At 40.3% G+C, this 24741-nt stretch overlaps 1 protein-coding gene across 2 annotated transcripts in view; it reads right to left on the minus strand.

The window, feature by feature from the left end:
• Positions 1–23420, minus strand: part of gria2b (glutamate receptor, ionotropic, AMPA 2b) — a 45040-nt gene extending 21620 nt beyond the window's left edge. For both annotated transcript variants that reach the window (XM_070837454.1, XM_070837453.1), the window contains exons 1-2: positions 23168–23420; positions 22877–23017 (exon numbers count right to left, since the gene is read on the minus strand). In XM_070837454.1, the coding sequence (XP_070693555.1) occupies positions 22877–23017; positions 23168–23252 (226 nt within the window). In that variant the 5' untranslated portion in view covers positions 23253–23420. The remainder of the gene's footprint in view (positions 1–22876; positions 23018–23167) is intronic.
• Between the last annotated feature and the right edge of the window lie 1321 nt (positions 23421–24741).

Genomic DNA, 24741 nt, shown 5'->3' on the forward strand with positions numbered 1-24741 from the left:
TTCCTCAGTAAAAGATCTTCTATACACCAGTCACTATGTGAAACTTTTATGAGTGGCCCTGTGACTTCTTGATGCAGTGGGAATAAGCGATGTTGAGCATGTGTCAAGCGTTCACCAAAACTGTAAATTAATTTTTCATAACGAACATCCATCTGTGCTGGACCATGATATGCGGTGATGGTGCTGTATTTTGTTTGATTACTGCTCAGGCAGAAAACCATTTCATTGTTCTCCGATGAGAATATGTGGCGAGACACATGCTGTATGCTACAGTGCACTGCTTCAGCACCACCCGGTAGATGTGTCCACTGTAGAATATATATCATCCTTAATGCATACTCTTTGGAAGTCATTAAACCTAAATTATTGCCTTTGTTAGGATCCTTTAAGGGGATGCAGCCGGTAGTTACGATGACTCTCAGATTATTTGTATTACATCCTCATCTTTGACTCTGTTCAATAATTCATGACCCATGCTCAGGTACATACAGTACTCTACCTTTGCTGGCCTCCAACATTCATTATGCACAGACCAGAAAAGGGCACCATGGATTGAAGGTAAACATGAATACCGAATGCATTCCTGAGGTTGCAAGCTGTTTCTCAAACATTGTAACAGGCTAAGGCAGATCGCCATGTGGCTTGTAAATGTGTATTGATCTAATGTAAGTTAATCAGGCTTATTGAGTGGACATATGTGTCCTCCAGTGTAATTAAACTAACGAGTCATTTCCTCTTCCACAATATAAATGGGATGAATTGCTGACAGCGTGAACTGGAGTCCATACATCAGATATTAGCTAGCTCACTGTAAGGACTGCAGGCATCCTGCCATTTCTACAGTGGCTGTGGGAGCTCTTGTTGTTGAAATGTACACACACAGGGCAACATAGAGAGGGACTGCTGTGGTCTGAGCAATAACGTTAGATAAAAAAGTCAAATGTATTAGCTTGTATGTACAAATATGTAAGGGAGACGTTAACTATCACTGCCCTGGTGCTTTATGGGTGTATCAAGTCACGACAATCTGAACCTGAACCTGAAAAATGATAATATCAGCATGTTTAATAAATTCACTTTGAGATTCTACGTAAGTTTTACATGAATTTGGCATCCGCGGCACGGTGTTTTGGTCCCACCACAATGACGAGGCATTTTTGAATTCGCTGCAGCAATGACTCAGACACTTCTGCATAGCAACAACAGCTTAGGCTCATGGGTACTGTAGTATTAATAGCAATTTACTATTTAAGAGCGCAGGGATAAAAACAAATATTATTTCTTGGAAAAAAGTTAAAATGAGTAACACTCTTGTGTTTTTATGTTCCATCCAATAACTCTGAGGATATCATTAAAAGAAACTTTTGAAATGGGAAATCAGAATAGATAAACTACGTCTGCATCTAGCAACCCTGGCTACGCAGCATCCAGCTCCTGACTGGTTGCTGCGGAGCCTAACATTCTGGGAAATTTCGACTGTAATTAAAAAAAGAAAAGAACAAAAAATTTCTCACTGCTCTCTTTGGTTGAAAGTCTGTTTCACCCCTGTTGGGTGCTCTGTTGCACCTCTTACCATTCCCAACACTGATTTCACAGTGTACTACTACACTTTTACATCACTGCTGCAAGGGGAGAAACCACCAGACATCAGCAGAAACATATTCTAAGGGGTTAAGCTGCTCTTCTAAGAAAACGATCACATAATTAATTGTGTTAAAAGTGTTACTTATTCACTTCAAACTTAGTATGGGGTCTTCAAACTATTCTCAACATAATCAAAGGCCAGCTTCTCCATCCTTCAGGCCTCAACCCCCACTGCCTTTTACCGCTCGGAGTCCAAAAACATGCAGAGCTCATCAAAAATGGGCCAAGAGAGCAGGGGCCAGTCCAGCTTTCATCCACTGCCAGCATTCATGTGCCTCCAAAATCTTATCCATTTAGTCGACTCAAGCTCTAAATGTTCATCGCAGTCATCCGAGACAAACTGTTACTGAAAAATAGCAGTCCGATCACCTCCATCAGTCTGCGGCAGCGTTCCTAATCATTTTAGCAGGTGACAGCGGCCAGAGACGTGACCCCGCTAATCTAATTTCCCTTTGTTTGACTAACAGAACCGAAGGTGTGACGTCTGTTAACTGTCGCGATCTAATGGGAAAGTGCTTCTGTGACATTCAGTGAGGTTTTAAGGTTAGGCTACATGTTAAATTAAGTTGAACAAGTCGTGGCACCCTGTCCATGGGTAACATGGGTGACTGAGCTGAACAAAGCCTGAAGCAAATGAGAATAATGCCAAAACTGATTTGCCTCCAACAGGTAATCAGTAGCATGAGAAAATATCTACAAATCCGTAAGACTGACAGTGAGTCAGGGATTAGGTCAGCCCTTCATCACTCGGACTTTTTATGATCATTTTGTCACTTGAACCAATCAGATTAACGACCAGTTAATTGACGGTTGCATCGTTTACCCTCCATTTACTGTGGCCACTCCTGAGCTCATTTTAATTATGCACATGTACTATGCAATTGTACAGACGTATAATTAAACACTCACAATGGTCATTCATCCATTCTATATTACTTTATAAACTGTGTGGGTGTGTTTTGTAAATATAGCCATGCAGCAGTTTGTACTCTGACTACATTTGTCTGACACAGTTATTTCATAGATTATAATTTTACACACAAACACACATATTTATAAAATATGATTCTTTGCTATAGATTAACCCCTCGGAGTCTAGGACCGCCACACGGCGTCAAAGTCACATGTCGCACGTTTGAAAACGTAAAGCTGTGACACAAGCATGCAGGTGCTCAATTCAAAGACTGTTGGAAAGCGGACACTTCAAACATTTTACAAGTGTTTGGATTTTGTCGATCGGCCTATTAAGACTAAATTTATGAAGAGCCGAAGTCGCGCACTACAGCTCTTCTACGAGTTAGAAGATGCTGAATCTGGGGAAGAACGTTGTGATGCTGAGGAAGACTCCTTTCAGAGGATGAAGTGGATGCTGCGCGTGAAGACGAACGAGAGGGGGTGTCCGCGCAGACCCCCGCTCCTCCAAAGATCCAACTAGTTCCTGCTCGGATTTTGTGTTTCTTTTGCACTTTTACATACAGTGTGTCCATACATTCTGTCAAAATAAATAAATACTTGTAGAATCACATAGGTGAGGTTGTGCTGAAAAGAAAGACACAAAGAAAGGCAAGCTAAGCAGTTTTAAAGGGAAACACAAAGGTAAAATGAAAAGTAGTAAAAAAGGCCGTTTTCCCCCAGACTCTGAAGGGTTAAACTACAGAAAAGAGCCCCTTAATGAATATTTTCAGTTTTGATAGTTTGGTGCATTACAGCACTACTGTGTACAAGGTATAATGCTACTTTGATAATAATTTGAATTCTTCCTCCACCACTGACGAAGGCTGTAATTTTCAATTAACAGACAGACAGAAACCCCAGAGTGTTTAAAAGATTAAAAGATTTTCAGACAGATTTTATGTCCTCATGCATACAAATGCTTTGTTTCCTGCTGCTAGAAGACGGTAACCACTGTAATAAACAATACATGACATCCTCATGTGATGAGCACAGCTCGGAAAGGACTGGTTATTGGAAGAAAAATGGTCATTCTGATTCGATTTTTTGTATCACTGATATTCACCTCTGGACAAAGCGGTTAGATGGTATAGAGACTGTGCCCAGTTTTCACCAGGAGAATACCATATGTGCATAAGTTAGACTCCTCATCCTCTTCGATTCTCCAGCATTACATCCCATTTATTAAGCTACATCAGACGTATCTACAGTTGCTGATGAAATATGTCTCTTCCTCTGTTAGTTTGTCGTATTTTGTGATGGCATTTGTAACTCTCCATGCTTGGCAAAGCTCGCATTTGTTCTTAGGAAAAAAACAAAAAACAAACATCCTATCTCGTCACAGCATCATAGAACAGAACAAATCTATTCTACATTGCCATCCCCTGAAGCTAATAGAGCTGTAGAGTTTCTTTCTGTCTCCGTGTCATATCTGTCCATTGTCATGGTTTCTAAGGCTTTCTTTGCTGACACTCTCTTGCTGGTGAGCTTGCTGAGTTTGCCCAGGATTAAAACTCTCTGAGCTCATGCTTAGAGACTGGATATCCCCATGACTGTGCTGCAGCTTATGCCAGAGCGAACAGTTTGACAACATGTTACTTTATTACCAAATATGGTAATTCACATCCAGAAGCAATGCACTTCTCATTTCTCCATGCCGCAACCGTTCAGGGAGGATTTTGCTGCCTCTGGAATGTGACAGCAAAAGAATGAAGAGCAAGAGGTTTTTAATGAGCGAGACATCTAGGTGTGTCCCTTCAATAGGGAATTTAGAAATGTTTAATTAAGGAAGAAAAGCCAGTCACAAACAGTAACTTTTAGAAACAGTGAGGATTGTGGAAAAAGCCATTAAGCCTCAGTCACATCTGAATGCTTTTCAATGAAATCAGGGAGTATTTGCCTGCAGAAATCCCCCTTCCTAACACAGAAAAAGAAATAACTGGGTAAGCCTTTCTCTTTTTTTTTTTTTTTTGTTGACGAGGTCAGCTTAATTAGGCACCATGAAACAAATCTTATTATTGCTCACTGCTGGGTCTGTAAGTTGTGGTATGGGTCCAGTTTCGCCTCTCTATCTTTCTGTTTGGAAAGATAAATTGAAGCAAAATAATGCAGTTCTCATTCAATCTGGGAATGTTCAAGTAAGATAAACACGCCGTCGACTTGGGGACTTGTAATCCTAACATTGTAGTTACAGACAATGGTACATGCTGCATATTATAATGCCTGGGTGTCGGGTTTGTCTGTGTTTGGGTGCGTGAACCGGTCGGTCTCAGAGTTCCTCTTGAAATGTTTTAATTGTTTCATCTGTGAACCAGTGATGCCAAGAAAAGTGAGCCTTTGGTTGAGGACAATGTAAAACTTGAGATGCAATCCTGAGGCTGCATGTGTAGAACAAGAGACAATCACTGTGCATATTTCTGTATGTTTCTGATTTATCCAGCTAGCGGCACTCGAAATGTCTCTAAAAATATTATTTGAAAAAGGAACAAGTACATCAGGAGAATAGCTTTCTGTGATGCTCGAATATGTTTGATATCTATTTGCACTGCTTGTAAGTGAAATTGTCACCCCCACCCATACACACACACACACACACACACACACACACTCTGTTTATCTGAAAATGCCTGGTTACAGTATGCGTACGGGTTGTGAGTGCGGTTCATTCGTGCATTAAGTGCCTTGAGGAAGGAATGACTTTCAACCGTCACATTTAGTAATTAATGATTAAATGATTAAGTGATGATCAAGTTAAGAGCTTTTTGTACTTTCATGCAAATATCTGTAAGATTGTTGCGTTTGTGAAAAAGATCTTTAAGTTGATTGTTTTATGAGAAGCAGCTTCAAATGGCAAATTTGAATTTTCAAAGCTTATATTGTATTTAAAAAAAAGTGACATGTGAAGTAAACATTTCCCACAGATGCGTTTAAAGACCTGCCGACCAAGCTTTTTAAACGACTGACTTCACTGAAATGTGCTAGATGTGTATGTGCTCAGTACATGACAGAGTACAACATGGATCATTTGCAGTTATGTGAATTTTCTCTGTGGTGAATTCTCTGAAGTTGGTGTTAGATTAATGAAAGAGATTCTCATGTCTTTGTAATAACTTCAAAAGTTGTTCCTGCAGTTCCTGTACATCATTTGTACCACAGATGTGTAAGTACATCAGACACTCTGTGGTCATCAGAAGGTCTTTATCATCTCATTATCACCAGCATGTTAAATTTGTCGCAGCAGTGACTCTGGCACTGTGTATCACCTTCCAAGGAGAAGGTCTACCCTGTGAAATATATTTAGCCGTCCCAATTAGCTGACCTCATTTTCACCACAATGGCACTGAAGGCATCTCCACCACTGTTTACATTCCTGCTCTGTCACTGATAAAAGATAAAAACTTACATAAATGAACTGCTAATAAATCATCCAACTTCAGCTGACATCTAAAACGCCTTACATCAGTGTGAAATTAAATGAGAAGATGGCGGATAAAGGTAATTCATGTAGGCTTTTAACAAAGGTTCTTGTTTCTGTGTTCACTTCTGCGTGTTCATCTCCTCAAATGAGACCTTAAAACTTACAGATGTGTTCACCAAGGTTTGATCCCAATAAAGGGGATATAAAGTCATTTTATTAAACCTACTGTAGTGACTTAATTGTACAGGAAATGTGGCATACATTAGCCATTTTAATTAAAACATGCAAACGAATACTAACTGCGCTTTTAAATGGAAAGTTTAAACAAAGTTTACATTTGCAGTAGATTTTTATGTAGCTGTAGTGATCAGAGGGGACACTCATTAAATTAGGAATGTAGAGTGGACAACACTATCTGATATTTAATAGAAGACCAACAGGGGCCCTGTGCATCAGCAAAACGATGAATCAGTTTAACACTCTTTCTCACACACACACACACACACACACACAGACCACGTCACTGTGGTGATGATCATCGGCAGTCCAGTCACAGCAAAAAGAACTGACTGTTAGTTATCTCACCCTCTTCATCACTCCTGTTCTCACCACAGGAAAAAAAAAAGGCCTCTGGGTTTGGGCTTTTATGTAAAACTGATCTGTCACCAGTTGGTGCAAATTTATGTCAGTGATATAGTTGCTACGTGGCTAAATTTTAACCTTATATATCTCCAACAAAGTGGACAAACTAAGTAGTTTGTCGAGACCTTCCAAAATTTCCCAAGTGACTGATCCAAAACTGTCAGCTGATGTTTGGTAAATATGTTTTAGGCCACTAAAACTTTGCTCGGTAAAGGATTTTGTGTTGGCAAGAAAGAGGTTAGGAGTTTAAGCATTATAACATCGCCATATACTATGCTATAAAATAGAAACATAGTATTAAAAAGAAAATGCAAATGCTGTTGTTAGTCTGATGAGAACAGTTTTACATAAGTCGGATTAGGTTTACATACTGAACACATCTACAAAATGTTCAATACGAACATATTTCATGTCTTAATCCTATAATACCATTCAGGATTTAATGATTATGTTCAGCCAACTTAAAACATTTGGGAAACACGCATTCACTTTCTTGTCAAGAGTTAGAGGACGAAATTGATACCACTCTCATGTCAAAAAAAAAAAAACCCTCTAAAGCTCACTATTACTATGTGTATGAGAACTACTCATTGTCATCATCAAAACTAGTGTTTCCACTTAATCCTAGACAGCAGACACCTTTCAAGCATAATTTTTTTTTATCTCTCTGGGGTGATCTCAGCTCTTCTTTCAGAGTCCTGTGTGCCTTCCACTGCCGTAGTTGAAGCAAGGACAACTTAAAGAAACTAAAAAATCACTGCTGTGTTCTTAAATGTTCTTGTAGCATCCGACTCTTTCTTTATTAAGTATTTGCTTCCTTATCATCTCAGACATAGAAGATGGTCAGAGACGTTTCTGACTTGAGGCTCTGACACAAGAACAATTTTGAGACTTTCATCTTTTCTTCTCATCTAAATTAATATGCTGCTTTGCCCTCAGCTGAATTCCTATCCACACAGTTCCACAATGATTTCTTTAGGTTAAAGGAATATAAAAAGACCTGCTATGCTGCACCAGACTGGAACCTGCTGCACTTAAGGAAAGCAAAACAAAATATCAATAACCTATGAAATTTATGGAGCATAGGAAGTGTTTTACAACTTCCAACAGCTTTGTCTGCAGCCCATGAAGGCATGAGCTGGTTTCATTGCCTCTGTAGACTGTTGCCAGGGTAACATATTTCAGCCATGTTCCCTCTCTGCGCTGCAGAAAATATTCACCTTGGCACATCATTTAATTTAGTGTTGAGGCTTCAAATGCCATTTTTCTGCAAGCAACTGAAGAAATCAGTTAAATGGGTTGGATTTCTGCTCCACAGCTCGTGTTTCAAGACATTTCTCAAAATGCACAAAAACACTTCATGTGGAAAATGTTGGTTTTCGATTTAAAAAGGTTCTAAAAACTCGATATATGACAAAAACAAAATTAGGAATTTATTTCATATAGGCATACACGCATTGCAGCACCACGGGCTGTTGCCTGGGTGATGGCTCTCAGTCACGCTCTTGAGTGGCCGATAGGCAGACTTCTGGGAGGTGTCAGCGCGGGCCAGCGTGGTGCACTGGGAAGTGTTTTTGTCTCCCTTTGAGCAGCTCTTCCGGCAGCTGGTTTCTAGAAGAACAGTACAGCTCAGTTCTTATCAACTTCTGACCCCCCCTCCTCCCATCTCCCATCCTATTTCTCTCCATCTCTTTTCTTTCTCCTTTCCTCCTTTTGTTCACTGACCTGTTTCCTGGAGGCTTTCTGATGGCTGTGGATGGAGGATGGATGTTTCACAAGAGCAGAGCCTGATGAATGCTCTTTAGATTAAAGGCCCAATGTGCGATCGTTGTACACCGCCCCCAATGTCCAAATCGTCATTTCAGCTCTGCCTTTCGCTGTTTTCTAAGCACTTTTGAATGCTTCACCAATAGCTGAGGGAGGGGGGGAGGAGTGGCTGTGTGGAGCCTGATCTATGCCAGTTATTGACTTAGCTGGACTGCTGACTAGTGCAGCTACCCACTAACAATGTGCTGTACTTGCAAGCATTTCTCCTGTGAATTTTAAATCAATAGCATAATAATAAAATATAATAATGTCAAAACAGCATCACTGATTTTATACATCAAAGTCAGGTCATTAGTCAGGTTTAGTTTTATTCTGCTGGTGAAAACAGTCGTATGATTCGGTGGCTCGGGAAAAGCCTTTCCAAGTAATCCATGAGGTCAGCACAGTTATCCCAGCTTTGAAAAATCCTTTACAACATCCTCCACAACAAACTCTAATAAGAAGATGTTATCAAATCACATTGATGTATTATCCAGGCGTTCTTGGAGCGTGATCCACACAAAGGAGTTTTAGTCTGAAGTTGCCTTTGTTTATAATGATAAACAAAGTCATCTCTACAATGCTAAAGCATCACATGCATTTGTTTTATTTGTAAGAAATGGCAGAGAAGGTGCCCAAGATTTTTCTAATGTTTTTTTTTTTATAAATTTAGGACAGACATGAATTCTTGACAAACAAGGTGGACACTGCATATTCCCAGTCTTTGAGAATCACTTCTTTGGCTGATATTATTCCCATTCACAACAGCACTCGCTTGTCTTCCCAAGAAGACATTTAGACACCTTCAGCTCACCAGGAACACTGCTAAGTTCTAATGTGAGACAAGATAACTGAACACATTACTCCTGTCCTTACATTTTTAGATTGGCTTCCAATTACTCATAGAATAGATTTTAAACCACTGCTGCTAGTTTATAATTGACTTGATGATTTTGGAGACTATCATGCCAGTTGGGGTCTTAGATCCTTACTAAACAGTCAGCTGGTAGAAGTTGAGTCAGAACCGAACACTGAGGCGTTGCTTTTAGCTCCCATGCTGCACACACAGCACCAACCTTGATCATGTTTTATAATATACAGCTTAAAAACATGTTTCAGTGATTTTAGATCTGAAGAAAGAGAAGCACCGAGGTTTGCTGCTGTGCACATGCACACCAATCCATCCCACTAAGCACAATACAGAATTCTTCGGCCATATTGATTCTATGAAGTCAGCCCATACATCACACACAGCCTCTTTGTTCGCATTTCATCTGCCTCCTGTAATAAAACATATCGTATGTCCACTGACCTTTAGTGGAAATACCAAAGCAGACTTTGTATCTGCTGTTCTATTGCTCTAATGATCTTGAAACCTGCCAGAACAAAATTAGTTACATCTATAAAAGCACAGCTTCATCCAGCATCTGAGGCAGCAGCTGCCATAGCAACCAGACACTCAGTGTTTGCTAAGGATGAATAAGGATAAACCAAAAGAGGAGGAACAAAGCAGAGAGACATTAATACACATGATTCTGTGTTTGATGCTTCCTGGTCACGTTACTTTTTATATCACAGGCAAGCTGAATTTTAATATTTTCAGGAGCACTGTAAAAAAATCAAAGCCTCCCGTCCCTTCTCTACCAAATCAGTTTCCTTCCTCTCTTTCTCATTTGAGGAACCCCAAAGGTGGGGGGCATCTCATCAATGAGATGTTGCCACCACCCTGAATATCAGCACCCTGGGTTGCTCAAGATAGCTCCAAGCCTCTCATCAGCTCACATCTCCGTTTGGCCCCTGACCTGTCCCCCTTTTCCTTGGCCTTTAACTCCTCCCTCTGTCTCTGACCTTCACACAACCATCTAGCCACCTTCTCATTTCAATACTTGAGTTAATACATTCAGAAGTCATGAGGTTTAGTAGAGTAGAAATTCAATTCAGAGAATGCAGTCTTAGAAAACACGTCATTTCTCCTCTAACGGTTTAGACAGTACAGTCCTGATGAGTCTGTGTGAGTATTAGCACATGCTCTTGCCTGTCAAAGCCAAGTATCATCTTTGGCCATCATGACCAGATTATTTAATCAGTTGATTAAACTATATTTCTATTAGAGAGTAAAAACTTAGCAGTTATTTCATTTTTATATCTTTTTTACTGATGTAAATACATCAATGCAATTGGTAAACATAGATAATGGACATGGAGGCTTCTTAATAAAATATGGTAGAATACACTTATAAAACTGGAGAAATTAGAAACTATCAATATACTAACTTATACTATACTATAATATACTATACTGTAGTATACTGTACTATACTATACCATACTATACGATTAAACATCTCTGAATATCAAAAAAGAGATGATGAAATGCATGCTGACTGTTATTTGCATGAAACACCCTACTGAGAAGAAGACATCATCTCTTGAGAATTGCTTCATTTTTCATACACCGAGCTCCCACGTACTGTTTAAAACACTTTTGACATTGTGTCTTTGTCAAAGCTTACACACTTTGCATTAGTGCCAGTGAAAAGCCCCTTAGAAAAAGATGGAGATTACTCAAAACTCCTACTTCAAAAGGAAGCAAACAGAGTTCTGACCTTCCGGTGGCCTCGGTTTTCAACAATAAAGTGAGCATTTAAAATAAGATTGAGGTTGCAGTCCTTTCATGGGATTTGATGTCTTCCTCACTGCAAGGGATTTTCATGCAAATCTATTTTTGACAAACAACCCTGTCATACAGAAGGCTGCTTTGTCATGCAGGTACAACACAAAACAGAACTTATGTTGACAGAACACTGGACCGTGACATACAGATATTTGCTCAGCAGTAATCTTTTTGCATAGCTGAAAAGTAAATCAGCATGTACAATGTATCGGTGTGTAAAGGTATTAAATGTGATTAGGATAGTAATGTAGGAGAAATTTGGAGGATTATGGATGGTTTTACTTGCAATAGGTATTTTCCTAACTCTGCCAACCCTGCATGAGCAAGTGCAGCTTAATGCAGATGGGCTGACTGAGCCAAGTATCTGCTAGCAAATCTGGGTAATGAATCTACAAGTTGTTGTCTAAATTCAAATTTGTAATAAATATCTTCCCTTGTCCACATTCTAATTTCTTCTATTGATATTATATTGGAATGGATCATAGATCAGAATGTAATCTGTTTTAAAAAAAAAAACAGTATTAATCTCTGGTTTATGAGCTTCGTTATTAGACTTGGCATAGCCTAGTCGTTCAGCTGGTCCACCGCTTTAGTCCAGACTCAAATGTATCAGCACCATGTGACACTATTTGACACAGGACTAAATCAAGCCTAGCAAATGAAACAATGGACTGTTTACAATCGGGTGGAGTAGTTAAAAGGCAGAATATGATAGCGATTGACTGCATTGATTATAATAACAATGGTCCATGCTGCATTTACACTGGGGTCTCACAGCACAATGGCCAGAACTGGAGTTGATCTTCAAGAAGAAAAGTAATGTGTACAATCTTGACTGACTCCATCATTGTCTCATCCAACTGACGGGAGTGTCCGCAGAGACCAGAGGGATAGTTTTTGTCATATCTCACAGGTGCTTTATTCTACTATTCCAGTTTCCCATGACTTTGTCAATCAATGTGTTCCTAATGACTTCATGTGATTGTTTTCTATTTCTGTTTTAATTAGTGCTTTTTAAAAATATCAATGTATGGGGGTCCTGGGGGAGCCTAGTCAAAAGCACCCAATTCCGTCTATGCAGTTTTAATAGATGGAACTATTTGTTGAGTTCAAAGTTTGCCTAATTTAAAATATCACACACTATCGGGGGGTGGGATGAGGAGACTGTGTTGGTCATCTTGCAGAACTAATAATGTTTTGAGGAGAAATAAGTTAATATTTTGCTATAATAGTTATCTCTCCTCAGGGACTCCCAAGTTGATAGTCCTTGTAAGTCAAATGCATGCTGTCTCTTACTGAATATTAAAACTCAACATCCAAAAACTTGCTGCACTTCAGTAGGTTGACTGGAAGTTAGTAATAACAAGGCTTGGCCACAGTAGCCAGAGCTAGAGCCTCGTTCACTGGTTCTGCAGTGTCCCTGTTTGACCAGTGTGACTGATCAACATCAACATCCACTGTTTGTCATCAATTTAACCAGATTACAAGTTGAAACAATATGACACACATTTAAAAATCCCCATCATCTGAAATCTTATGCATTTAGGCAAAGCTACAAGAGAATAAAAGGTCAGCATTTGAGTGTATTTTATTGGATGTAGCACTATCATGCTGACTTCCTTCCGGCGAGCAAATGTTGAAATCATAAAATGTCAGATAATTTATGCAGCTGCCCCCTTTTCCAAGTGTTTCTCCTGCTGTTTTATCACAGCAGGGGGGATGTGGAGCTGCACAGACATGTGAGGGCTGCCTTTTTTTTTCAGCTTGTGTCATTTTGAAATGTTGATGCTGTTATATCATACATGTCAATACCAAACATCTCACCCAGCGATCCTCCAAACTCAAAGCCTCCCCGTACATGAGCAGCCTTACTGTTGTCCACTCCAGCACCAACAGTCTCATGCCCAAGTTTAGTTTAGTGGTGACAGGTGGGAGCAGTTTGGAGTTGTCTCTTTCCTGCTGCATCATTAGACTCCCTGCCTGTCTGCTGCCTGACTGTGTACGAAGCAGAATGTAGACTATCTGTTCTGAGTGTGTGCATGTTTGCCCACTCTTTCAGAGACCTGTCACACACAGTCAGCCCACCTGCCAGTGGGCATAGCTGCTGACCTAGCTCTCTCTGCCTCACTGAATTTAACTCATATTTGTCTTCTTACTTACTTCTAATTGTCCACGTCATCGTCCATTTATTAATTTTGTCCTAGCACCTGTTACATACTTGGCTGTCCTTGTGGTTGATCCCTGTTTAAATGTACTGTTGGGGACTATATGTTGCATTTGGTTGTACATTGTGTTTTTGTTTTTTTATTACACTAAGCTCCGTGTCAAATTGTAATCAATTCACTTGCTCTTACAGAAAACCTGCGGAGTAAATGCTTTCCTACTGATATTGTTACAATTTCTGCTACTACTACTACTACCTGAAGTACAAATACATCATTACTGTACTTTAAGTAGAGTTTTGAGATATCTGTGTTGACTATTTATTTTCTTAATTTTACTCCCTACATTTTATTAATAACATCTAAACTTCATACTCCTCAATTTGAGGGGAATTATTGATTTTTTTAAATGTTTAATTTTGTATTATTGCACACATCAAACCTGATTTCAACCCAACTGGATGGCACAATAACACATAAGAGTAGATGATCCCTCCACGTATCCATTGGTGCACATCACATACAACATGCATATTAAGACAAGAGGGGGAGACTCGACCGTGGAGAAAAGGCATCAGTGTATGTAATGCCAGTGCGGGGAGAACAATCAACGATATGGATTAAAGTGAGCCAGCCAACAGTGCTGACTGAGCAGCTTCAGAGCAGCAAGACATTCACCATCTATGGTCTTATTTAAGAGACATGTAAGAAATGTATTTTTGGCTTTTATGCTGTGAGTTTCAGAGTTTAAAGTTAAGTAAATAATGTGTGTATTTTTGCCAATACTACTACTACTTCTACTACTACTAATAATAATAATAATAATAATAATGATAATGACAAGGGTGTCTATGGAGGTTTATCAGAGGTGTTGTATGGGTGAGCCAGTATGTGACTTTGATTGACAGCTGTGCTAACGGGGCTGAGAGACACAAAGTAAACGCATTTTGCTGATAACTGTACTTACAAGCCAAAGACAGACAGTTTGTTAGCAGTTGTATGAAAAATAAAGATCATACCATTCAATTTTTAGACTTCCTGCTAATACATGAGCAGGACACAGTAACTAGTTTCACTACAAAACCGTAGAGAAAGGAGTTCATCATCTTCTGACACTTATAACCTGCAGCTGTTGTAAACACTGTTCTAATCGTATTCTTGTTGGGTTTCTTTGGACTCATTTCTCCCATCTTTGCTGTTGCTGTTGCTTTTGTCTAATTTTGAAATGCTTTAACCTTGCAAGTTGGAGACAGTCTGTTCTCTTCCCGTTTTATCTCTGAACAGAGCAGCGCAATAATAGAGCAAAACCAGACCAAAAAAACCATAAAGAAGAACGTAAAAACACCCCCACACTGACTTTTTGGTACAAAAACAAAATGAAACATTCATTGCATAGCCACCTTACGAAACACAAAACTGTCCTGCTTCCGATCTCTGAACTCCCTGTAGATTCTGCTGAAATCCATCCCTAACTGACCCACGAGACGGGGCAGATCAAAGACATCGCCCACAGATCGGGGGCCCTCCAGGCCTTCACATGCTGAAACACCCAAGGTTTCGTCATCACAGAGCAGGACTGATTCGTAGCTGAAGACCAAGTCAGCTCTCCCAGTCAGTGTGATGATACTAAACAGTTTTCTGCATTGGTAGTTGTTTTTTTTTTTTTTTTATCAACTTTATTTATTCAACTTTACTGTCCACATTTGTCTTGCAGCCAAGTTAAACACAGACCACACAGAGAACGGGACCCTGAAACTTAAAAAGGACAGATGCATACCTAACAGCTGAATTCAAACAGTTCAGTTCAGTTTTCTGAAGATTGTTTAAAGTCATTCTAGCAAACCATTAACTGAAGAAGAGAGTCCAGTAAATACAAAGATTGCAAATATAGTAGAATACAATGAACATACTGTTCACATGTATTGCAAAATAGTTGGATTGAGGAAGGAACATGGACAGTTTATCATCAGCTTCACAGCTTGCACATTTTGATGCATGAAGAAAAAATGCTGTACGATTGTAAAAAGTGCAACTGACAAGCCAGCAGCTGCTGAGATGCTCTGGCTTCGGTCCAGATGAGACCTTTTGTTTAAGCAGGCAGACCATCAGGGAACAAGCTCTTACACGAGTACAATAGCACTGTCTGCGAAACAGACATTGCTTAACAGCACTGCTGACAACATAAAGAAACGTTTCAAGTGGATCTGAGCTCTTAATGAAGTGGACAAAGCGAGCACTGGTGAAGAGACAGGGCTGCAGAAAAGAGCAGACCTGCAAGGAAATGTATTCATCGGCCCTCTGTGTTGATTTATTGGGTTGCTTGGAGGCTTGACGCTGTCGGTTTTACGGAGACGCATTCTTAAACAAAAGGTTAAGCAGGTGAGAAAAAAGTGCTGTCAGTTGTATCTGCACCCTGTCGCTGTAGTTGTCAATATGCATGCATGTACTTTTGGAGAATTAAGTATTAATGGAATCATTTTCTTATTTTTGGGTTAGACGGCGGCTAAGAACAGGCTCTTTAAGAGCTTTTTTTTCGTGATTGTATTCCCCTTTAGCCTGAGTCATCACGCCCTGTTTAAAGGACACAGCCGGCCTGAAGACAATCGCTCTTACTTTTACATTACATTTACATTTTGCTCAGTGAGACATAACATTCCAACAACACAGAGCACAGGGACATGTCTGTCTGTTCACCGCACTCTCTCTGGTCCTGTCCTGTCATTTCCATTCATCATTTCCTACTTCTATATCTTTCCTTCTCTCTCTCTCTCTCTCTCTCTCTCTCTCTCTCTCTATGTCTTTCTACACACACACACACACACACACACAAAGACACACACACACGCACTCAAATCCTAATAAGTTTGACAAGAACACCCTGTAAGACTAGACAAGGCAACCGGATCAAATCTTAATCACCGCGATGATGGGAAGGACAGATTCCCTCTATGCATGCTAATGAGCATCCCTCCTCAGCAGAAAAGGTTATTCGGTGAATTAAAGAAAAATCTGCTCAGTCTCAGTTAAGTAACTTCAATATGACTACAGAAATACTAGAATATCACATTCATGTGACATGTGAAGAGCTCAGCTTGTTCACACACAATAACAAATACTTACTTTCTAACCAATACCTCTATGACAATAAAAAAAAAAAAAAAAAACATAATTGTATTCATCATCATCTTTGTTTGGTTTAACACCTCTTTAGATTTAGTTACGCTAATATATTGTAATTTGATCTTTCATTGTACTATTTTAGTTTCATTTTAAAACTGCATTCAACGCCCTGGAAATTGTCCCAGTAAATGGGTCTGAATTAAATACACTTCTATTCAATGCAGAGATTTTTTTTTTTAAGGAAATGTGTTTGAATGCATTTATTTCCAAAGTAATTTCTCTCACTCTCTCTCAAATAACCTTGGCTGGGCTCCTGTTAATGAATCATTATATTTTATACACTGAGGCATAAACAATTTAAATGTTTTAAATGACTTCCTGTTGTTTTTATGTTTTTGTGTCCTTAAGCTGCTAGTGAATTTAAAAGAGGACTTAATGCCTGCAAAACTCCATTCATCCACAAGCTTTATGGATGCAGTTGCGAAATGATGCTCTTCATCATATCAGCGATGGATTCTAGATGACAGCTGATCTATAATCACTCTTGCAACCCTGCATCTCCATGACACAGTGCCCGACTCTTATGATAGATTCAGCCTCTGCCACGACAACAAGCCCTACACTGAAACCTGACTTATTCATTTATTGAGAAAGTGAGAGTAAAAAACGTTGTTGCCGCCGATGCTGTTGTCGCTTCTGGAACTTGGGAAAAAAAAAAGGCTGCAGAGGAACAAACAAGCTGTTTTTATTTTTCAGATAAAAGATATGGCGACGGGACATCTAGATAGAGGACCAAGGATAAAGCCTCAGTTGCATCTTTTTTAAGATAAGGATTTGTGTTCTGAGGAGCAGATCTCTGGATCTTCAGTTGCAAACCAAAGACAATATATGCCAGCTTCTGTGGCACCGGTGCAGAGAAACAGAGTACTGTTACTGTTTGAAATGAGTAAAGTGTAATACTGTAAGCAAATTAATGAATTACTGAGTGAAAATATCTATTCTGAAGTCAATTTTCTGTGCTACACGAGGGATAGGACCCTCCATCTGGCCATAAAATCATATTAAGTGACTCCATATTGCATCATCCAAATGGGATTCATAAGTACATTAATATTTAGATTGTGATATTTACAGGTTTGGCAAGCGTGTTGTATTTTTGCTGCCAGACATATTTTAAAGTGATCTATTAAACCCTTGTGACTCTCTGAAAGCAAACATAAGTAAAACAAACAGAAGCCACCAGTCAGATTCAGTGAAGTTACGCTTTGTCTCGTCAGTCTATCTACTAAATAAATCATCATTCTAAGGTCCTGTTCTGGCTTCAGCATGTACTCTGAGAATTCAAAGATGTACTAGCCACTGTTACTAGAGGGCAAAAAAGTTTGCTTCCTGTCCAGCTTTGGAGAGAAAAATGCGTTCGAGCCACCTGCCTTGGAGTCACTGAGCAAACTAAGTCATTGGATGTGAGACAGAATGTGACTTCCAGCTGAGAGCCTATGAATCATGTTGTAACTGATGCTATCTCAGTCTTGTGTTTTTTGAGGACAGAGTGATAAGGGCTTGGTTAGGGGCTTTATTCAGGGCAGGCAAAGATCCACAGAGGGTTCTTTAGCCTCATTTTCTGACCGGCCAGCTCCCAGGCCTATTTAATATTTCACAGCTCCCTCTGAAAGAGAGGAGAATGCACTTAATTAAGTGTGAACAACAAATTGGCTATAACCAATGCTCTGCTGCGCATATAGGGTCGATTTAGGCTTTTGATCATCCAGCGAGGTCCCTGAATGTAGGCGTCCCTGAGATACTATGTGCATGTAGATGCATGAAATTACAGTATGACGTGATTCAACCATGACAAACTAGAACTTTGAAGTGTTAAATTGCCGGCCGGCTGTCAGTGACCTCAAACTGCTCTGTTGCCCCCAGATGAGAAAGAGTGGTTTGCTGTGAAAGAGGTGTGAGTCAGAAATAAAAGCAAGGGAGCATACTATAGCAGAAATAAAGTTTAACTTGGCAGAAAAACACACGCACACACGCACATAGCTAGATGCACAGTGTAATCTACACACTTGTCACGGTATTAAAGGAAAAGTCCATCCCTACTGTAGATGAGCTTACACAGCTAATTATCATCAATTGTCCATTTTACGATGCTGCCCTGAATATCTCATCAATATGTATCATATGAACAATCCTGTGTTGCAGCGGTGTGGGTGGTTTGTGCAATTAGCAAAATAAAGTGTGAGTTGAGAGAGGATGATGCTGTCCTGTGTGTCTCAAGTTGTCAAAAAAAGGTGTCATATTTTGCAGTGCCGATGAAAAAAAGTGCAAGCTGGAGCTGCGTTGCATTCTGGGGGCTGTTTACTGGACTTCAATGCAACATTTAGACGTTAGAGAGGTTCCCAACTGTTTATGTTCGTCACTCCTTAATACGATGATGCAGTTTCTACTTGTGACCCCCCATCATAGGGTGCATGTCTGTGAGTTGTGTGCAGTTCAAAAAGAGAATTCTACTTTCTCAGACTGCTTTTCTTTAAATAATAATAATAATGTGTGGCCAAAAAAATCTTCACTTTGTTATTTGTCACTGTTTTATTTAGTTACATTTTACCTGTTTTCAGCTGTGGTAGTTTTCCCTAAACCTTGTGGGGTTAAGTCCCCTGGACCTGCACCACGGCACTGAAACTAAATCCTATTCCTTTCTGTTGATGGTTTACACAGTTGGAATATTTAATTATATTAAAGCTGTTCTATAGATAGTTTAGTAACACACATTTTAGAAAGAATGGTCAAAACCAGTGCAGCAGAGGCAGAAACATCCTGACCTGTAGTCCCTAAGTGTGAGTCAAGCCCTGGAAATATTCCGTCCTACATCCTACATTTCCCATAATCCAACCCAATGGCATATGTCATTAGACCCCCCCCCCCCCCCCCCCCCTTTACTGGTAAATTACAACATCATTCAAAGGCCAATGCTGACCAACAAAGCACTAAAAAACAATTAGTTAGGACTTAATTCAAATTTTGGAAAATACAACACCAAACAGTAACATGGCCTCAGAAATCCAACATGCACCATAAACAGCAGAGCAGTATTTTAGGGTGCATTAGTCATTAAACCATGTGGGATCTCAGATGTGGCTCTATTCTAGGAACTTTGAACAAGAATCCTTTAAATTTACTGCTCCGGGTGGACAGCACACCCATGAAACCACACACACATACATGCACACGCAGTCACAATAACTCCCTTGGTCCTGGCAGCAGATGCAGGCTTGTCCAGATGAACTATTATAGATGGAGGACTGTGTCATCCTCCCTCCCACTGTCTCTGACACACTGCACTGATGAAATATGCTGTTGCACAGGCCGAATACAACCAGAGTCTAATACGTCTGTGGGGTACCGATCCATATGCTCTGAGTCTTATTTCATAATCTTTAATAATGTCTTCACTGTATCATATTATGCCGGTAATAAAGTATATGTCTAATGTACTTCATCAGACCAACGAAGTATGCAACTGATTCAATTATGTTATAAGTGAGCAAATATATAATGAATATAATATACAAATAAGCATGATGTGCTAAGTGTTGGTACTTTGTGTGTCAGACACAGTTTGATCAGAACTCAAACATACTGAGATTCAGATCGCAGCTTCTGGTTCTTACTGTACACACACAGTATCTGCTCCTTCTGTATTCACTTCAATAAAATCGTCTTTAGTTTCACATTCCTCCTCATGTCTCCGTCTTTGTTGAAGATGAATGTGTATTTTTTTTTTCTGAATCCCAAATGAAAGCCCTCAGCAGCAGCTCCTTGGTAATGGGGGGTTGCCAGGAGTCCTGGACCTCAACAGAAAGCTCGCAAGAACCTGTCGTTACAATGTTTTAGCCTTCAATATGCGATGTCAGCTTCAATACTGCTCCTTTTATTCTCCGCTGCGAGCTGTCACATAAAGTACGCTGGAACAAAAGGCAGAGCCGTGGTTTTAATCTACTATAATTACACATGGAGGTGGATGGTGTAGCAGACTGCCATCTACTGGCTTAAAAGCTACACCCCCACCCCACCCCCCCACCCCAACCCTCATCCCCATCTCACCTCACCTCAGCCTCCATACTTCTGACTCCCACTCAAGTTGTCGATTAGAGGAGGTACACAGAGTTCACACAGACACATTTTGGAAACACCAAGCGCACATATTCAGCCTGGGTGCTGTGTTGAGGGACAAAAAAAAAAAAAAAAAAAACCCACGGGCTACTAGCAGCCTTTTCAATATTTAGCGTGACACTCATTCACATAGCTCGACATCACAAATCAAATCTGCATCCATCCATTCATGTGTTCAGAGTAACTGGTGACTGTGTGCAGGTTTCAGTCATGTTCTGTTTAAACGTCTTCCAAAAAAAATACATGAACTGAAGCTTTGCTGTCGAAGTAAAGGTGAACCACTCACACAGTTTACCACCCCACCAGCCTGAGTGTCAGCTGCTCAGCCATAATGTGAGAGCTCAATTTAGTTAATTACATGCAGACTTAATACTCTGCTTAACCAAAATAATAGCTCAAAGCATTAACAAGGATGGCAGTGCATTGATTTCAACAAAACTGTGACTTTTACATGATGAAGAGGAACATGTGGAAGCCAGCAGTCGTGATTTGTGCCATGAATTAGGAATAAGGGAAATAAAACAACTCAACAACTCACAGTTGGGAACCTGCTTCATGCTGTTGTTTGTGTTGACATTGTGATTTTTTTTTCATCAGATTCAGGTTCACTAACTGAAGGGCCACTCTGATCCACCTGAAGCATGTGCAGAATCAGAATACTTGAAGAAGTAATTGATTACACGGCACAGTAAACTTAAAACCGCAAGCAGCCTAAGATAAGTAAGTTACTCAGGTTAGGATTAATTAATCGTAATTAATTACATAACAAGATCATTAGATGTTAGATGGGTGTGTAGAAGCAACCTAAGGTACTTTCATCAAACTGGTGTTTATGTAACACCGCACACAAGGACGACCCTTTGGGGAAAAACACCAATACATAGGTTTGTTCAGGATATGGTTCATCTGCCTTTTTGAAACACACGACATCTACTAAAAACATTTCAGCCTGCATCTGGAGCGGCTGACATTGATGCAGCCTGGTGTCAGCTGTAAATAATAATAAGAATGTTCTCCCAGAAAATTTGGCAAATACACCTATTTTTTTTCCCCCAAGCAGGGTATGTTTCTGTAACAAGCAGGGGGACAATGAAATTTGTATGTTGAACATCGACAGGGATCTCGCTGTGATCTGTCGGATGCAATGAGGCTCTCCAAGCAGGAAGCTTTTATATGGTAATGAAATCGATTGGACCGTTGCGCGCACCAATCAGAAGCGTTTGATTTATGTGTAAGGGACTGTTGAGGAGAGTAGTCGCTTGGCAACCGCCTAATGAAATGTTCTAGCTGTGCCTAAATGGCGACCTTGCTATTTTTTTTTTTGTTTTTTAAAAAGAAAAATAGCGTCTTGACTCCTTTGATTAAAGAACTGTGAGGAAAAAGTGAAAAGTGTCTGATGGGAAAACGGTACAGGCTGCGAAGTGAGGGAGCTGGGTGTGAGACAGGCGGTCCTTTGACACCAGATTTAGATTTGGTCAAAAGCTATGATCCCATGCGTTTTCCCCAAGGAACTGCCATCATTTGTTAATTCATCGCGTCCTATTAATCTAAGCCATCATATATTACAGCCACTACGCGTGACGCTCAGTGGAAACGATATGTATGTGGGCTGTCTTGTGGGAGCCAGTAATGGATGAACACCGCTCCTTCTGAGCTCAGAAAAGACGTGACATCCGCGCACACTGCAAAAAAATGTCCATCTCAGCAAGTCCTATCTCATTTTCCCTCTCTGGAAACATGACAGAGCCCCCAATTAATGTGTTAGAAGGATTAAGATTGTTTGTTTTAAGTGCAGGTTTCCCTTCTGCTGGGGATGGGAAGAAAAAAAAAAGTCCGGTTTCTGTATTGCTAGATAGATATGACATTTAAAAAAAAAACAGGTTGCTGCTTATTGAAATCAAGTGCAGTGATAGCCCCCCTGCTCGGATTCTCACATGATTTAGAAAAGAACTAGTAGGATGTATATTTTTGCAGTGTAATGTTCCTTGATCTGTGAATCTGAAGGAATGGAAACGGGATTGGTGTGACTGACTGTTACTGTGGAAACCAACTTTCCCCTGCCCACACGATGCTTGTTCATCCTCAACTACCCAGATCACAGCCTCCATATGTCTGCTGACAGAATATAGATTCGACAGCTCAGATTACTCCCATCTTCCAAACTCCTCTCACAAATACAGCACATCGACGTTTTATGGATGCCACGTTAGGATTCACTCAGGTTCGGTTTGTTAAAAATAGGGGGGGGGGAACTGTTTTTTTTTTTGTTTTTTTTTTGACACTTACAGCAGTTGGTAACAGCAAAACTGTTCGCCACTTCCAGATTGTCAATGTGAGGCGTCAATCTGAATTCCGAGGTGCCAAACTGAACCATTCCTATCCGAAAGGCGCTGTACTCTTGATCCGCGCCCCTTGGAAAAAGTCCCCCTGAGAACGACACAAATATCAGTTACACTTGCACAATTTCCTACAATAAAACACACTTCCTAACCACATTTTCCTCCGCGTTTTACGCACACATTCGTTGCTTTTCAACCTATTCTTTTTGCTCTCACGTTTCAACTAATGGACACCTACCAATTTGAACACTGGGCGAGCCTCCAAGCGCGCATCCCCATAAAACCAGCAGAAGTGAAACGGATAAATTCACTATCTTTTCCATGTCCACAGTTTAGGTGTCCACATCCACCAGGGGAGTCTGCTAATCCTCGTTCTCTCCGGAGACGTTAGATCCGACACATATTGGACACCTTCAGCCAAAATAATCTGTAGCAAAGGACCGTTTTTTTTTCTGCAGGTGGCTAGCAGAGCAGGGAGACCAGCAGTGAAGGAATGGTCGCCTGCAACGTAGGTCTGCTGTCTCTTCTTCCGCTCCCCTCCTGCCGGCAGTTGATACCTCCTCTAAACGCGCAGGGACACTGCGCGTCTCCGCTCGGCGCGCCGGAGATCCTTTCAGCATCACACCCACAAGTGAGGAATGTTAATGAGAAGGCGGACAGAGACGGAAAGAGCCGAGTGGCAACCACTTGGTGCCAAGAGCGCACGCTGCACATCCAGCTACAACAGGACCGAAAAACACCCCCACAATGTCGTCTTTGCTTTGTTTTATATGGGACGAGCTTTAATTAACAGAATTGAGGCAAGAAAACATCAGAGGGTCACTAAGCTGTGTGTGTGTGCACTGTTCATACTCTAGGGAGGTTTTGAAATTAAAAATGCAACAACACAACAACACGTTTTTGGTGTCAGAAGGTTTTCCCAACACCAAGAACCGTGTGTGCACTGACTTATTATCTTCCCTAACCCTACCAAGCTGTCATGGTAACTGATCCTTTCTACCTTACTTACATCTGGAGTCCATCAAGTCAGTATTCCAATAAACACACTTAAATGTGAGTAGATTTCAGTACCACTTTCAAATATTTACATTTAAGCATATCTCCTACTGTGTCTATTAGTCTTTGAAACTGTTTATAGGCCACATTCATACACTTACCGACACTCCTATATAGAGTTTATTGGGATTTCCACTAATCAAAGGGTTAGGGTTGCAGCTGTTTTAGCAGAAAATTGTTTTAAAAACACTCCATGCAGACAGAATATCAAACATAATACACCATGTAGTTATTTGGCACGTTACTGAAAAAAGACTGGAACAATTCATGGATTATTAAGATACATATTCCTGTCAATCACCTAGCCTAAATGGGAACAGTTCACAGTGGGCAGACTGATACAGATTTCCATATATCACTTCCAGAGGTCAAATGGATTGTTAAAACCTGTTATGGATCATGCAGGGATCAGCCTGATAGCGCCACCTTAAAATAGGATGAAGGTGTTCTCAGCAGCCCTGCTAAGACTGGAGCCACAGCAGCAGCAGCAGATACGTATGAGGCAGATGAAAACATGCCTCTGACATCTGTTGTTTTATGTACGACCTAATTAGAGAGGGCTGGAGCATGGGGACACCAAATATCAGACATGAGGCATGGCAATTAGAGAGAGAGTGAGGCAGCAGATTCTACAAAAAAGGAACTTTATTTTGACCTGGACTTCCTCTTTATGTTCATTAACTGGTATGTCTTAATTACATGGACAGAAAAAAGATATATACAGACTAGTTCCATGTGTTTGCTTATCTTAACAAT

This window comes from Pempheris klunzingeri, chromosome 9, assembly GCF_042242105.1.
Source record: "Pempheris klunzingeri isolate RE-2024b chromosome 9, fPemKlu1.hap1, whole genome shotgun sequence".
Classification (NCBI taxonomy): Eukaryota; Metazoa; Chordata; class Actinopteri; order Acropomatiformes; family Pempheridae; genus Pempheris; species Pempheris klunzingeri.